The sequence below is a fragment of the Lontra canadensis genome, unplaced genomic scaffold (assembly GCF_010015895.1).
Source record: "Lontra canadensis isolate GAN:19392208 unplaced genomic scaffold, GSC_riverotter_1.0 scaffold88, whole genome shotgun sequence".
NCBI lineage: Eukaryota > Metazoa > Chordata > Mammalia > Carnivora > Mustelidae > Lontra > Lontra canadensis.
This window is the reverse complement of record NW_022631082.1, coordinates 4,485,818-4,501,313: the sequence shown is the minus strand read 5'-3', so window position 1 is coordinate 4,501,313 and position 15,496 is coordinate 4,485,818. Positions and strand designations below refer to the sequence as shown.

Below are 15,496 nucleotides of genomic sequence, written 5' to 3'. Positions count from 1 at the left end.
TTAACCCACTGAGCCACCCGGGCACCCCCTTTTATGCCACTATTATACTGTTATGATTACTATAGTTTTGATATGTAGCTTGATATAAGGAAGTGTAGTGCCTCCTGATTTGTTTTTCTTCTTCAAGATTGCTTTGACTCCTTGGAGTCTTTTGTGATTCCATATAAATTTTAAGATTTTTCCCCATTTATTTATACATATTATATAGTGAATGGTATATACCCAGCCTCAGAATCAGAAGAACAGTCATCCTGAATTCCTCCTTCTGGAGTCTTGGCCTTGAAGGATTTGCACTGCCCTGGATCACAGTGACAATAAAATTGCTTGGCTAATGAGGAGCTCTGGAAGTTGAACCTCTAGGGATACAGACATTGCAGTCTGCCTGTGACCACTTGCTTCAACAGTTCTTCTCCAGAAAAGAAGTAGTACACCTGAGCCTCATCTCATAGATGATCCTTCTTGCCCTGGAGCCTGAGGGTTACTCAGTCTTTCTGCCCTTGCTGAGTATTGATCTTCCATTTGGTACATTCAGAGAAAATGTCGAATCATTCTACGATGGCCACAGGTAATCTGATGTCCGTTAGTCAATGTTTGGAAAAGAAGGTAGATATTTTATTACAGTTCCATCTGGAGGAAGCTGTGAAGACTTCATGCATCAAATGATTAGAACCATGTCACCAGGGTCCTCCTGCATGTCATCTTCTTCACATGTTTTCTTGTACTTTACCCCAATCTCAAGTACTGCTGATTTACTAATATCATACTGTACTATATACACTATTGCCAGGACCATTTTCCTACTGGGTAGAAATACATTTTTATAAAACAGGATGGCTGTTACAAAATTATCTGACATTTACTTGCAATCTGGTTGTTGTGGGAGGTAGGAAGTTTGGTAAATTTCACTTCATCTTCCCATTCCTAGTTCTTTTTTTTTTAGATTTGTAGATGGTATATTTTTATTATGTGTATAGTACATCAATAAAATATTCCTGGTTCTTGACATACTTAACGTATTATCTCAGTTGCTTGCCTCCTGAGCCAGACGAGTCTTCAGCTTCATCCCCAGTCTGTTTCTCTTTATAAAATTACCAAATGTTTCAAGTAACCAGAATAGTATATATAGTGTAATTTAAAAAAAAAAGGCCATCTCTTGACCCTTTTGGGAATTAACATGGATGACACTCTGCTCTATCAGCTTCAGGTTTTGTTAAAGGAACAGAATAATTACATACAGAAGGCACCTACTTCTTTTTTTAAGGATTTTATTTGTCAGAGAGAGAGCTACAGAGCAGAAGCAGGGGGGAGCAGCAAGGCAGAGGGAGAAGCAGACACCCTGCTGAACAGGGAGACCAATGTGGCACTTGATCTCAGGACCCTGCGATCATGTCCTGAGCCAAAGGCAGGCACTTAACTGACTGAGCCACCCAGGAATCCTGAAGGCACCTACTTCTTCTCCCTCTTTACTAGTCTCCATCCCATCCCAAGACAGTGTTTGTCTCTGGTGATGCTTCTCCTGCTGGTCTAGAAAACACACATTTGATTGTGCTGTCACTACACCTTCTCTGTCAGATTCATCAACAACATGGAACTCAGAAACAAAACAGGAGTTTCAGAATTCCTTCTTATGGAAGTGACAGAGGATCCAGAATTGAAGCCCTTTCTCTTCATTCTGTTTCTGTCCATATACTTGGTCACCATCCTGGGAAACCTGCTCATCATCCTGGCTGTCATCTCTGACTCCCACCTCCACACCCCCATGTACTTCTTCCTCTCCAGCCTGTCCTTTACTGACATCTGCTTAAGCACAGCCACCGTCCCAAAGATGCTGCTGAACATCCGGGCACAGATTCAGAGCATCACTTATGCAGGCTGCCTCACCCAGATCTACTCTATCCTGGCTTTTGGTGGTTTGGAAAGTTTTCTCCTTGCAGTAATGGCCTATGACCGCTATGTGGCCATTTGTCATCCACTGAGGTACACAGTCATTATGAACTCCCGCCTCTGTAGCCTGCTGGTTCTACTCTCCTTCTGCATTAACATTGTGGATGCCCTGATGCACAGTCTGATGGTGTTACAACTGACCTTCTGCACAGACCTTGAAATCCCTCTCTTCTTCTGTGAAGTTGTTCAGGTCATCCAGCTTGCATGTTCTGACACCCTCATCAATAACATCCTGATATATTTTGCAACTAGCATATTTGGTGGTATTCCTCTGTGTGGAATCATTTTCTCTTACACTCAGATAGTGTCCTCTGTTTTGAGAATGCCATCAGCAGGTGGAAAGTATAAAGCTTTTTCGACCTGTGGGTCTCACCTGTCAGTTGTGTCTTTGTTCTATGGGACAGGTTTGGGGGTGTACATTAGTTCTGCTTTCACTAACTCTTCCAGAAACACTGCAGTGGCCTCAGTGATGTACTCTGTGGTCCCTCAGATGATGAACCCCTTCATCTACAGCCTGAGGAACAGGGACATTAAGGGAGCCTTGAAGAAACTTAGAAGTAGGACACCTCTTCTGTGATTGTGTCATTGGCATTGGACTGGTTTCTAGAATGAGTCAAAGTGACAAAAATACATAATGAGCCAGCATATCTGATTCTTGCATCATCACCTTCTTCTGAAATTACAAGATAGCATAATGGCCATGTGCATTTTAATTTGATGTTGGAAACTAATTTGCACTTTATCCAGCAATGTGGTGTTTAGCAAGTAGTTTCAAATCTCTAATCTCAGTTTCTGAGTCAGAGTCCCTAAAAGCAGAACCAGAGTCAGGGGTTCTTGTAGTAGTGATTTTGTGAGGTTTGTTTTCAGAAGTGAAGTGGGATAAAGTGGACAGAACAGGGAAAGAATTTAAATGAGGATGTTGTGAGTCTACCTGATTCTAGGGTCATGTCATGAGAATCGCACTCCAGTGTTGAAACTACTAGGAGGCCAGGTGCTGAGATTTTACACCTTGATTCAGTAATCACCAATTCCAGTCACTGGAAAGTGTACCTGTGTAGGGCAACATCACCAACCAGTACATTCAGTTCCAGGACATATAAAATGGCATTATTAGACTATCTTAGTGGTTTGGCATGTTAGGAGTTAATTAAATTTTACCAGTGAGAAGGTCTTTGGTTGTAATAAGAAAAAGAAATTCTGACTCTACGATGCTCAAAACATAAAGAGGGTTATGAGGTAATGGATGTGTTAGTTAGCTTTCTTGTTGCAGTCAGTGCATGGTGCATACATAAATTGAGTCATCACATTGTACACAACTTTACACAGTTGTGCTAATTATACCTCTGTAAAGCTGTAAAAAAAAAAGAGTTCTCTTTCATTGTAAAGACTTCAGCAGTAGGGATATACAAGAACGGGACAGTAAGGCTTCATTTATTCCTCCACGTGGTGGCTTTCTCCTAGGTCTGGCTCCCCTTATGGTCCAGATGTTTGCAACATACGGAAGAAATCTGTGGAAGGATGTATTTAGAATCTGGAATATGAAACCTTTCCTAACAAGTTCTCTTGTTAAAGTGCTTACAAAGTAGTATATAAAATGTATCTATGGTTTAAAAAAATAGTAGCATAGTAAAACACATACCTCTCACCCAAGTGAAGAAATAAAGCAGTGCCATAGCCAATCCATTTGTTGGTGTCCCAGCCACATTCCCCTCCCTCTCCCCAGTAACAAACACTATACCAAACTTTGTATTTTTCATTTTGTTTGATGTTCTTCTGTTAGGTTGAATCCTGTGAGGTTGCCAGTATTTGATCACATTTGCCCTCTAAAATGGGTAGTGGGATCCAATGTTGGTATCACCTATATGTATCCCTATCCAGTTGGTAAATTTTCTTATTTTTCAACAAGTTAAAAGTTAAATTTTAATGTATACATTTTGTGTCTTGATTGTTTTTCCATCTTTGTGCTTTTGAGGTTCAAACGTGTTGGTTTTAGCAGTAATTCATTTTATTTTCATTGTTCTCTATTATATTACATATGGAGACATTACAAGATTGGTATTCTTGTGAGGCTGAAAGATATTTTGGTTGGTACTTTTCTTCATTTATAAATTTATCATACATTTCATGGTGAAAAGAATGTTTTATACTTAGGCTAGAATTATTATGTATATGAGTATACCTAGTGTCCTTAAGATATTTCTTTAAAAATTTTTTTTAATTCAGTTTGGTTAACATATACTGTATTATTAGGTTCAGGTATAGAATTTAGTGATTCACCAGTTGTATATGACACCCAGTGCTGATTTAATCAAGTGCCTTCCTTAATGCCTATCACCCAATTACCCCAGCCTGCCACTCACCTCCCTTCCAGCAACCCTCAGTTTGATTTCTAGAGTTAAGAGTCTCTTATGGTTTGTCTCCCTCTCTGCTTTCATCTTACTGTATTTTTCCTTCCCTTCCACTATGTTCATCTGTTTTCTTTTTTAAATTCCTCATATGAGTGAAAACATATGGTTCCTCAAAAGTTAAAAATAGAACTACCCTGTGATGCAGCAATACAAAAATACTGATTTGAAAGGGCACATGCACCCTGATGTTTACAGCAGCAATATCAAAATAGACAAACTGTGGAAAGAGCCCAAGTGTCCATTGACAGATGAATGGATAAAGAAGATACAGTGTACACACACACACACACACACACACACACACACAGATGCAGGAATATTACTCAGTCATAAAAAAGGATGAAATCTTGCCATTTGCAATGATGTGGATGGAACTAGAGGGTATTGTGCTAAGTGAAATAAGTCAAACCTCTGGATATTTCTAATGATTTTCTCTAAGTGGTTGAATAATTTAACATGCTTATCAAAATTCCTGGTGATCGATATTATCACTGGCACATTTTCATTTATACTGACAATCTAGAGAACATAAAATTATTTCATTATTTGGGATTTTCCTTATTATCTCTGAGATTGAGTGTCATTTCATATATTTATGGGCCATTTATTTTACTCTCCGTTAACTATGTTTATGGTTTTTCTTCTGAGCTGTTGTCAAAATGGCAGAATTTCTTTGTATTTTTATGGCAGAATGATAGTGCATCATATATACACCAAATTTTCTCTATTCATCTGTCAATGGACACTTAGGTTATTTATATATCTTGGTTATTGTGAATAATGCTGAAATTAACACGTGAGAGCAGATACCACTTCAAGATACTGATTTTGCTTCCTCTGCATATACACCCAGAAGTGGAATTACAGGGTCATGTAGTAGTTCTATCTTTAATATTTTAAATTGAGTTGTAATTGGCATAAAACATTATTTTAATTTCAGGTATACAATACAATGATTTGATATGTGTATATATTGCAAAATGATAACCACAATAAATCTAGGTAACATTCATTACCATAAATAGTTAAAAATATTTCTTATTAACATATAGTGTATTATTTGTTTCAGGGGTACAAGTCTGTGATTCATTTGTCTTACACAGTTCAAAATGCTCACCATAGCACATAACCTCCCCAGTGTCCATGACCCAGCCACCCCATCCCTCCCACCACCCTCCACTCCAGCAATCCTGTTTGTTTCCTGAGATGTAGAGTCTCTTATGATTTGTCTCCCTCTCTAGTTTCATCTTGTTTCATTTTTCCCTACCTTCCCCTGTGATCCTCTGCCGTGTTTCTCAAATTCCACATATCATCGAGATCATATGATAATTGTCTTTCTCTGATTGACTTATTCACTTAGCATAAATCTAGTTCCATCCATGTCATAGCAAACAGCAAGATTTCATTTTTTGATGGATGTATAATATTCCATTGTATATATATACCACATCTTTATCCATTCATCTGTTGATGGACATCTATGCTCTTTCCGAAGTTTGGCTATTGTGGACGTTGCTGCTATAAACATTGGCAGGCACATCCCCCTTCAGATAAGTCCATTTTTATGTTTGAGGTAACTACCCAGTAGTGCAATTGCTGGGTCATAGGATAGCTCTATTTTCAACTTTTTGAGGTACCTCCATACTGTTTTCCAGAGTGGCTGCACCAGCTTGCATTCTCACCAACAGGGTAGGAGGGTTCCCCTTTCTCCCTATCCTTGGGAGAAAAGGAAACATCCATTTTCTCCTGGCTTGTTAATTTTAGCCATTTTAGCCATTCTGACTAGTGTGAGGTGGTATCTCATTGTGATTTTGATTTTGATTTCTCAGATTCTGAGTGATATTGAGCACTTTTTAATGGGCCTGTTGGCCATTTGGATGTCTTCTTCTTTTTTTTTTTCTAGTTTGCCATTCTTTTTTTTTTAAATCATTTTTTTAAATTTATTTTCAGCATAACAGTATTCATTGTTTTTTGTACCACACCCAGTGCTCCATGCAGTCCATGCCCTCTCTAATACCCACTACCTGGTTCCCCCAACCTCCCACCCCCCCACCTCTTCAGACCCTTCAGATTGTTTTTCAGAGTCCATAGTCTCTCATGGTTCACCTCCCCTTCCAATTTCCCTCAGCTCCCTTCTCCTAACTCCCCATGTCCTCCATGCTATTTGTTATGCTCCACAAATAAGTGAAACCATATGATAATTGACTCTCTCTGCTTGACTTATTTCACTCAGCATAATCTCTTCCAGTCCCGCCCATCTTGCTACAAAAGTTGGGTATTCACCCTTTCTGATGGAGGCATAATACTGCATAGTGTATATGGACCACATCTTCCTTATCCATTCGTCCGTTGAAGGGCATCTTGGTTTTTTCCAGTTTGGCAACCGTGGCCATTGCAGCTATAAACATTGGGGTACACATGGACCTTCTTTTCACTCCATCTGTATCTTTGGGGTAAATACCCAGTAGTGCAATTGCAGGGTCATAGGGAAGCTCTATTTTTAATTTATTGAGGAATCTCCACACTGTTCTCCAAAGTGGCTACACCAACTTGCATTCCCACCAACAGTGTAAGAGGGTTCCCCTTTCTCCACATCCCCTCCAACATATGTTGTTTCCTGTCTTGCTAATTTTGTCCATTCTAACTGGTGTAAGGTGGTATCTCAATGTGGTTTTAATTTGAATCTCCCTGATGGCTAGTGATGATGAACATTTTTTCATGTGTCTGATAGCCATTTGTGTGTCTGTTCATATCTTCTGCCCATTTTTTGGTATGATTGTCTGTTTTGTGTGTGTTGAGTTTGAGGAGTTCTTTATAGATCCTGGATATCAACCTTTTGTCTGTACTGTCATTTGCAAATACCTTCTCTCATTCCGTGGGTTGCCTCTTTGTTTTATTGACTGTTTCCTTTGCTGTGCAGAAGCTTTTGATCTTGATGAAGTACCAAAAGTTCATCTTCGTTTTTGTTTCCTTTGCCTTTGGAGACATATCTTGAAAGAAGTTGCTGTGGCTGATATCGAAGAGGTTACTGCCTATGTTCTCCTCTAGGATTCTGATGGATTCCTGTCTCACATTGAGATCTTTTATCCATTTTGAGTTTATCTTTGTGTATGGTGTAAGAGATTGGTCGAGTTTCATTCTTCTACATATAGCTGTCCAGTTTTCCCAGCACCATTTATTGAAGAGACTGTCTTTTTTCCACTGTATATTTTTTCCTGTTTTGTCAAAGATTATTTGCCCATAGAGTTGAGGGTCCATATCTGGGCTCTCTACTCTGTTCCACTGGTCTATGTGTCTGTTTTTATGCCAGTACCATGCTGTCTTGGTGATCATGGCTTTGTAGTAAAGCTTGAAATCAGGTAACGTGATGCCCCCAGTTTTATTTTTGTTTTTCAACATTTCCTTAGCGATTCGGGGTCTCTTCTGATTCCATACAAATTTTTGGATTATTTGCTCCAGCTCTTTGAAGAATACTGGTGGAATTTTGATTGGAATGGCATTAAAAGTATACATTGCTCTAGGCAGTATAGACATTTTAACGTTTATTCTTCTGATCCAAGAGCATGGAATGGTCTTCCATCTTTTTGTGTCTTCTTCAATTTCTTTCATGAGTGTTCTGTAGTTCCTCAAGTACAGATCCTTTACCTCTTTGGTTAGGTTTATTCCCAGATATATTATGGTTCTTGGTGCCATAGTAAATGGAATCGATTCTCTAATTTCCCTTTCTGTATTTTCATTGTTAGTATATAAGAAAGCCACTGATTTCTGTACATTGACTTTGTATCCTGCCATGTTGCTGAATTGCTGTATGAGTTCTAGTAGTTTGGGGGTGGAGTCTTTTGGGTTTTCCATATAAAGAATCATGTCATCTACAGAGAGAGAGAGTTTGACTTCTTCATTGCCAATTTGGATACCTTTTATTTCTCTTTGTTGTCTGATTGCTGTTCCTAGGACTTCTAATACTATGTTGAACAAGAGTGGTGAGAGTGGGCATCCTTGTTGTGTTCCTGATCTCAACAGGAAGCCTGCAAGCTTTTTCCCATTGAGGATGATATTTGCTGTGGGTCTTTCATAGATAGATTTGATGAAGTTCAGGAATGTTCCCTCTAACCCTAACTTTGAAGCGTTTTAATCAGGAACGGATGATGGAATTCGTCAAATGCTTTTTCTGCGTCAATTGAGAGGACCATGTGGTTCTTCTCTCTTCTCTTATTGATTTGTTCTATCACATTGGTTGATTTGCAAATGTTGAACCATCCTTGTAGCCCAGGAATGAATCCCACCTGGTCATGGTGGATAATCTTTTTAATGTGCTGTTGGATCCTGTTTGCTAGGATCTTGTTGAGAATCTTAACATCCATATTCATCAGTGATATTGGTCTGAAATTCTCCTTTTTGGTAGGGTCTTTGCCTGGTTTGGGGGTCAGGGTAATGCTGGCTTCATAGAAAGAGTCTGGAAGTTTTCCTTCTGCTTCAATTTTTTGAAACAGCTTCAGGAGAATAGGTGTTATTTCTTCTTTGAAAGTTTGGTAGAATTCCCCAGGGAATCCGTCAGGTCCTGGGCTCTTGTTTTTTGGGAGGTTTTTGATCACTGCTTCAATCTCGTTACTAGATATCGGTCTATTTAGGTTGTCGATTTCTTCCTGGTTCAATTTTGGGAGTTTACAGTTTTCCAGGAATGCCTCCATTTCATCCAGGTTGCTTAGCTTATTGGAATATAACTGTTGATAATAACTTCTGATGATTGTTTCTACTTCCTTGGTGTTAGTTGTGATCTCTCCCTTTTCATTCATAATTTTATTAATTTGGGCTTTCTCTCTTTTCTTTTGGATTAGTGTGGCCAATGGTTTATCAATCTTATTGATTCTTTCAAAAAACCAGCTTCTAGTTTCATTGATACGTTCTACTGTATCTCTGGTTTCTACCTCATTGATCTCAGCTCTAATCTTGATTATTTCCCTTCTTATGTGTGGAGTTGGTTTGATTTGTTGTTGATTCTCCAGTTCTTTAAGGTGTAGAGACAGCTGGTTTATTCTGGATTTTTCAGTTTTTTTGAGGGAGGCTTCATGGCTATGTATTTCCCCCTTAGGACCGTCTTTGCTGTATCCCATAGGTTTTGGACTGAAGTGTCTTCATTCTCATTGGTTTCCATGAATTGTTTCAGTTCTTCTTTGATCTGGTTGATCCACTTAAGCAAGGTGTCCTTTAACTTCCAGGTGTTTGAGTTCCTTCGGAACTTTTCCTTGTGATTGAGCTCCAGTTTCAAAGCATTGTGATCTGAGAATATGCAGGGAATGATCTCAGTCTTTTGGTATCAGTTGAGTCCTGATTTGTGACCCAGTACGTGGTCTATTCTGGAGAAGGTTCCATGTGCACTTGAGAAGAATGAGTATTCTGTTGTTTTAGGGTGGAATATTCTGTATATATCTATGAGGTCCATCTGGTCCAGTGTGTCATTCAATGCTCTTGTTTCTTTATTGATTTTATGCTTCAATGATCTGTCTATTTCTGACAGAGGCGTCTTAAGATCTCCTACTATTAATGCATTCATATCAATATGACTCTTTATCTTGATTAACAGTTTTCTTATGTAATTGGCTGCTCCCATATTGGGGGCATAGATATTTACAATTGTTAGATCATCTTGGTGGATAGTCCCTTTAAGAATGATGTAGTGTCCTTCTGTATCTCTGACTACAGTCTTTAGTTTAAAATCGAATTTATCTGATACGAGAATTGCTACCCCGGCCTTCTTTTGAGGCCCATTGGCTTGAAAGATGCTTCTCCATCCCTTCACTTTCAGTCTGGGTGTATCTTTAGGTTCAAAATGGGTCTCTTGTAGACAACATATGATGGGTCCTGTCGTTTTATCCAATCTGCAACCCTGTGTCATTTTATGGGCGCATTTAGGCCATTCACGTTGAGAGTGATTATTGATAGATACGTTTTTATTGACATCGTGTTACCTTTGAAGTCTTTCTTTCTGTAGATTGTCTCTATATTTCTGTTCAATGCTATTCTTAAGATTTTTCCTCTTTTATAGTACCCCCCAAATAAAATCATTTTTAAAAATATTTTATTTACTTACTTGACACAGAGAGATCACAAGTAGGCAGAGAGAGAGGGGGAAGCAGGCTCCATGCTGAGCAGAGAGCACGATGAGGGGCTCGATCCCAGGACCCTGAGATCGTGGCCTAAGCTGAAGGCAGAGACTTAACCAACTGAGCTACCCAGGTGCCCCCATTTGGATATCTTCTTTGCAGAAATATCTGTTCATGTCTTCTACCCATTTCTTGATTAGATTATTTGTTCTTTGCATGTTGAGTTTGATAAGTTCTTTGGATACTAGCCCTTTATCTGATATGTCATTTGCAAATACCTTCTCCCATTCTCCCTGTTGTCTTTTGATTTTGTTGATTGTTTCCTTTGCTGTGCAAAAGCTTTTGATCTTGATGCAAGTCCCAATAGTTCATTTTTGCCCTTGCTTCCCTTGCCTTTGGCAGTGTGTCTAGATGGAAGTTGCTGTGGCTGAGGTTTTGGGTTCAATTGTAAATGGGATTGACTTTTTAATTTCTCTTTTTTCTGTCTTGTTGTTGTTGTATAGAAATGCTGATTTCTGTGCATTGATTTTATATCTTGATACTTTACTGAATTCCTGTGTGAGTTCTAGCAGATTTGGAGTGGAGTATTTTGGGTTTTCCACATATAGTATCATATCATCTGCAGAGTGCTAGTTTGACTTCTTGCCAATTTGGATGCCTTTAATTTCCTTTTGTTGTCTGATTGCTGGGGCTAGGACTTCTAGTACTATGTTGAATAGCAGTGGTGATAATGGACATCCCTGCCGTGTTCCTGACCTTAGTGGAAAAGCTTTCAGTTTTTCTCCATTGAGAATGATATTTGCAGTGAGTTTTCATAGATGGCTTTGATAATATTGAGGTATGTGCCCTCTATCCCTACACTTTGAAGAGTTTTGATCAGGAAGGGATGCTGTACTTTGTAAAATGCTTTTTCAGCATCTATTGAGAGTATCATATGGTTCTTGTTCTTTCTTTTTTTAATGTGTTGTATCACATTGATTGATTTGCAGATGTTGAAGCAAACTTGCAGTCCTGGAATAAATCCCACTTGGTTGTGGTGAATAATCCTTTTAATGTACTATTGGATCCTATTGGCTAGTATTTTGGTAAGAATTTTTACATCTGTGTTCATCAAGGATATTGGTCTGTAATTCTCTCTTTTTAAAAATTTTTTATTTTTTCAGCGTAACAGTATTCATTATTTTTGCACCACACCCAGTGCTCCATGCAATCCATGCCCTCTCCAATACCCACCACCTGGATCCCCCAACCTCCCACCCCCCGCCCCTTCAAAACCCTCAGATTGTTTTTCAGAGTCCATAGTCTCTCATGGTTCACCTCCCCTTCCAATTTCCCTCAACTCCCTTCTTCTCTCCATCTCCCCTTGTCCTCCATGCTATTTGTTATGCTCCACAAGTAATTATTTTTTGATGGGATCCTTGTCTCGTTTTGGGATGAAGGTGATGCTGGCCTCAAAATGAGTTTGGAAGTTTTCCTTCCATTTCTATTTTTTAGAAGAGTTTCAGGAGAATAGGTATTAATTCTTCTTTAAATGTTTGGTAGAATTCCCCTGGGAAGCCGTCTGGCCCTGGGCTCTTGTTTGTTGGGAGATTTTTTGATGACTGTCTCAATCTCCTTACTGATTATGGGTCTGTTAAGGTTTTCTGTTTCTTCCTGGTTCAGTTTTGATAGTTTATATGTCCCTAGGAATGCATCCATTTCTTCCAGATTGTCAAATTTGCTGGCGTAGAGTTGCTCATAATATGTTCTTATAATTGTTCTTTTTTTTTTTTTTTTTTGGTTATGGTTGTGATCTCTCCTCTTTCATTCATGATTTTATTTATTTGGGTCCTTTCTCTTTTCTTTTTTAAGTCTGGCCAGGGGTTTATCAGTCTTATTAATTCTTTTAAAGAACCAGCTTCTCATTTCATTGATTTGTTCTGTTTTTGGTTTTTTTTGTTTGTTTGTTTCTATTTCATTGATTTCTGCTCTTATCTTTATTATTTCTCTTCTGCCGGTTTTAGGCTTTCTTTGTTGTTCTTTCTCTAGCTCCTTTAAGTGTAGGGTTAGGCTGTATATTTGAGACCTTTCTTGTTTCTTGAGAAAGGATTGTACTGCTGTATATTTTCCTCTCAGGACTGCCTTTGATATGTCCCGCAGATTTTGAACCGTTGTGTTTTCATTATCATTTGTTTCCATGAATTTTTTTCAATTCTTCTCTAATTTCCTGGTTGACCCATTCATTCTTTAGAAGGATGCTCTTTAGTTTCCATGTATTTGGATTCTTTCCAAATTTCCTCTTGTGATTGAGTTCTAGCCTCAGAGAATTGTGGTCTGAAAATATGCAGGGAATTATCCCAATCTTTTGATACCAGTTGAGACCTGATTTATGACCCAGGATGTGATTTATTCTGGAGAATGTTCCATTTGCACTAGAGAAGAATGTGTATTCTGTTGCTTTGGGATGGAATGTTCTGTATATATCTGTGATGTCCATCTGGCCCAGTGTGTCATTTAAGGCCTTTATTTCCTTGTTGATCTTTTGCTTGGATGGTCTGTCCATTTCAGTGAGGGGACTGTTAAAGTCCCCTACTATTATTGTATGATTGTCGATGTGTTTCTTTGATTTTGTTATTAATTGGTTTATGTAGTTGGCTGCTCCCATTTTAGGGGCATAGATATTTAAAATTGTTAGATCTTCTTGTTGGACAGACCCTTTGAGTATGATATAGTGTCCTTTCTCATCTCTTATTATAGTCTTTAGCTTAAAATCTACTTGATCTGATATAAGGATTGCCATCCCAGCTTTCTTTTGATGTCCATTAGCATGGTAAATTGTTTTCCACCCTCTTACTTTTAAATCTGGAAGTGTCTTTGGGCCTGAAATGAGTTTCTTGTAGACAGCATATTGATGGTTTTTCGTTTTTTATCCATTCTGATACCCTGTGTCTTTTGATTGGCACATTTAGCCCATTTACATTCAGGGTAACTATTGAGAGAGATGAATTTAGTGCCATTGTATTGCCTGTAAGGTGACTGTTACTGTATATTGTCTCTGTTCCTTTCTGATCTACTACTTTTAGGCTCTCTCTTTGCTTAGAGGACCCCTTTCAGTATTTCCTGTAGAGCTGGTTTGGTGTTTACAAATTCTTTTAGTTTTTGTTTGTCCTGGAAGCTTTTTATCTCTCCTTCTATTTTCAATGACAGCCTATCTGGATATAGTATTCTTGGCTGCATGTTTTTCTTGTTTAGTGCTCTGAATATATCATGCCAGTTCTTTCTGGCCTGCCAGGTCTCTGTGGATAAGTCTGTTGCCAGTCTAGCATTTTTACCATTGTATGTTACAGACTTCTTGTCCCGAGCTGCTTTCAGGATTTTCTCTTTGTCGCTAAGACTTGTAAATTTTACTATTAGATGACAGGGTGTGGACCTATTCTTTTTGATTTTGAGGGGGTTTCTCTGTGCCTCCTGGATTTTGATGCATGTTAGGAAAATTTTCTACAGTAATTCTCTTCAATATGCCTTCAAGCTCCCCTCTCTCTTTCTTCTTCTGGAATCCCAATTCTGATGTTGTTTCATCTTATGGTATCACTTATCTCTCGAATTCTGCCCTCGTGGTCTAGTAGTTGTTTGTCTCTCTTTTGCTCAGCTTCTTTATTCTCTGTCATTTGGTCTTCTGTATCATTAATTTTCTCTTCTGCCTCATTTATCCTAGCAGTAAGAGCCTCCATTTTTTATTACACCTCATTAATAGCTTTTTAAATTTCATCTTGGTTAGATTTTAGTTCTTTTATTTTTCCAGAAAGGGCTTTTATTTCTCCAGACAGGGTTTCTCTAATCTTCCATACCTTTTTCAAGCCTGGCTAGCACCTTGAGAATAGTCATTCTGAACTCTAGATCTGACATATTACCAATGTCCATATTGATTAGGTCCCTGGCCTTTGGTACTGCCTCTTGTTCTTTTTTTTTTTTTTTTGTGGTGAGTTTTTCCACCTTGTCATTTTATCCAGTTAAGAATATATGGAGTGAATAAAATACTAAAAGGGTGGCAAAGACCCTAGTAAAATGTGCTTTAACCAAATCAGAGGAGACCCCAAATTGTCGGGGGAAGAAAGGGGGTAAAAAGAAGTTCAGAAAAATTAAAAAAAATTAAAAAGGGAAAAAAATAAAGAAAAAATATAAAAAAGAATATATATATATATATAGACTGGTGAATAGAACAGGTTCACCCACTTAATTTTGGGAGTATTTTGGTCTCTTAGAAGAAACTACCTCCCCAAATTTTAAAGAATGAAAAAAAACATATATAAGAGTAAACACGATGAAGGGATGGAATATGATTATAAAGATGAAAAAAATTTTTTTTTCAATTTCTAAAAAAGGAGTTGATAAGATAAGTTGGTTGGGAGGATAACGAAAAAGAAAGTGGAAAGAATTTGCTCAGGCTGGAGACTAGAACAAAGCCCTGTGCTAGATGTAGAGTATACTTTGATCTATTAGAAGAAGTTGTACCCCAAATTTTTTTAGAAAAAAAACAAAACCCTATGTGTATACAAAAAATAAAGTTAGATACAATGAAGGATAAAATGTGACTATAATAATGAAGGTTCAAAAAAGATTTTTTTTGAAGTGTATTGTTAAGATAAACTAGTTTAAAAACGTTAAAAGAGGAAAGGGTAAAAGTTAAAAAAATTAGCAGAAGAAAAAAAAATTAACTTTGCAAGACTAAAGAATCATGGGGAGAAAGCCATGAATTCTATGTTTTTCTTTCTCCTCCTCTGGAATTCCGCCATTCTCTCTGGTAAGTGAACTTGCTCATGGCTGGATTTCTTGCTGATCTTCTTGGGGAGGGGCCTGTTGTAGTGATTCTCAAGTGTCCTTGCCCAAGGCAGAATTGCACTGCCCTTACCAGGGGGCCAGGCTAAGTAATCCGCTGGGGTTCGCTTTTGGGAGCTTTTGTTCCCTGAAAGCTTTCCGTAGAGTTCCGGAGGACGGGAATGAAAATGGCGGCCTCCCAGTCCCTGGCCCAGAGGAGCTGAGAGCTCAGGGCCCCACTCCTCAGTG

General features: G+C 38.4%; 1 protein-coding gene across 1 annotated transcript; it reads left to right on the top strand.

Annotated features, from left to right (window-relative positions):
* Positions 1-1,567: 1,567 nt before the first annotated feature.
* LOC116882839 (olfactory receptor 7G2-like) lies at positions 1,568-2,521 on the top strand. The gene has a single exon (XM_032883470.1). The coding sequence runs from the start codon at positions 1,586-1,588 to the stop codon at positions 2,519-2,521; it is 936 nt and encodes a 311-aa protein (XP_032739361.1). The 5' UTR covers positions 1,568-1,585.
* The last annotated feature ends 12,975 nt before the right edge of the window (positions 2,522-15,496 follow it).

Coding starts and splice junctions, on each gene's coding strand:
- LOC116882839 (XM_032883470.1), top strand. CDS start 1,586: ATGGAACTCAGAAACAAAACAGGAGTTTCAGAATTCCTTCTTATGGAA.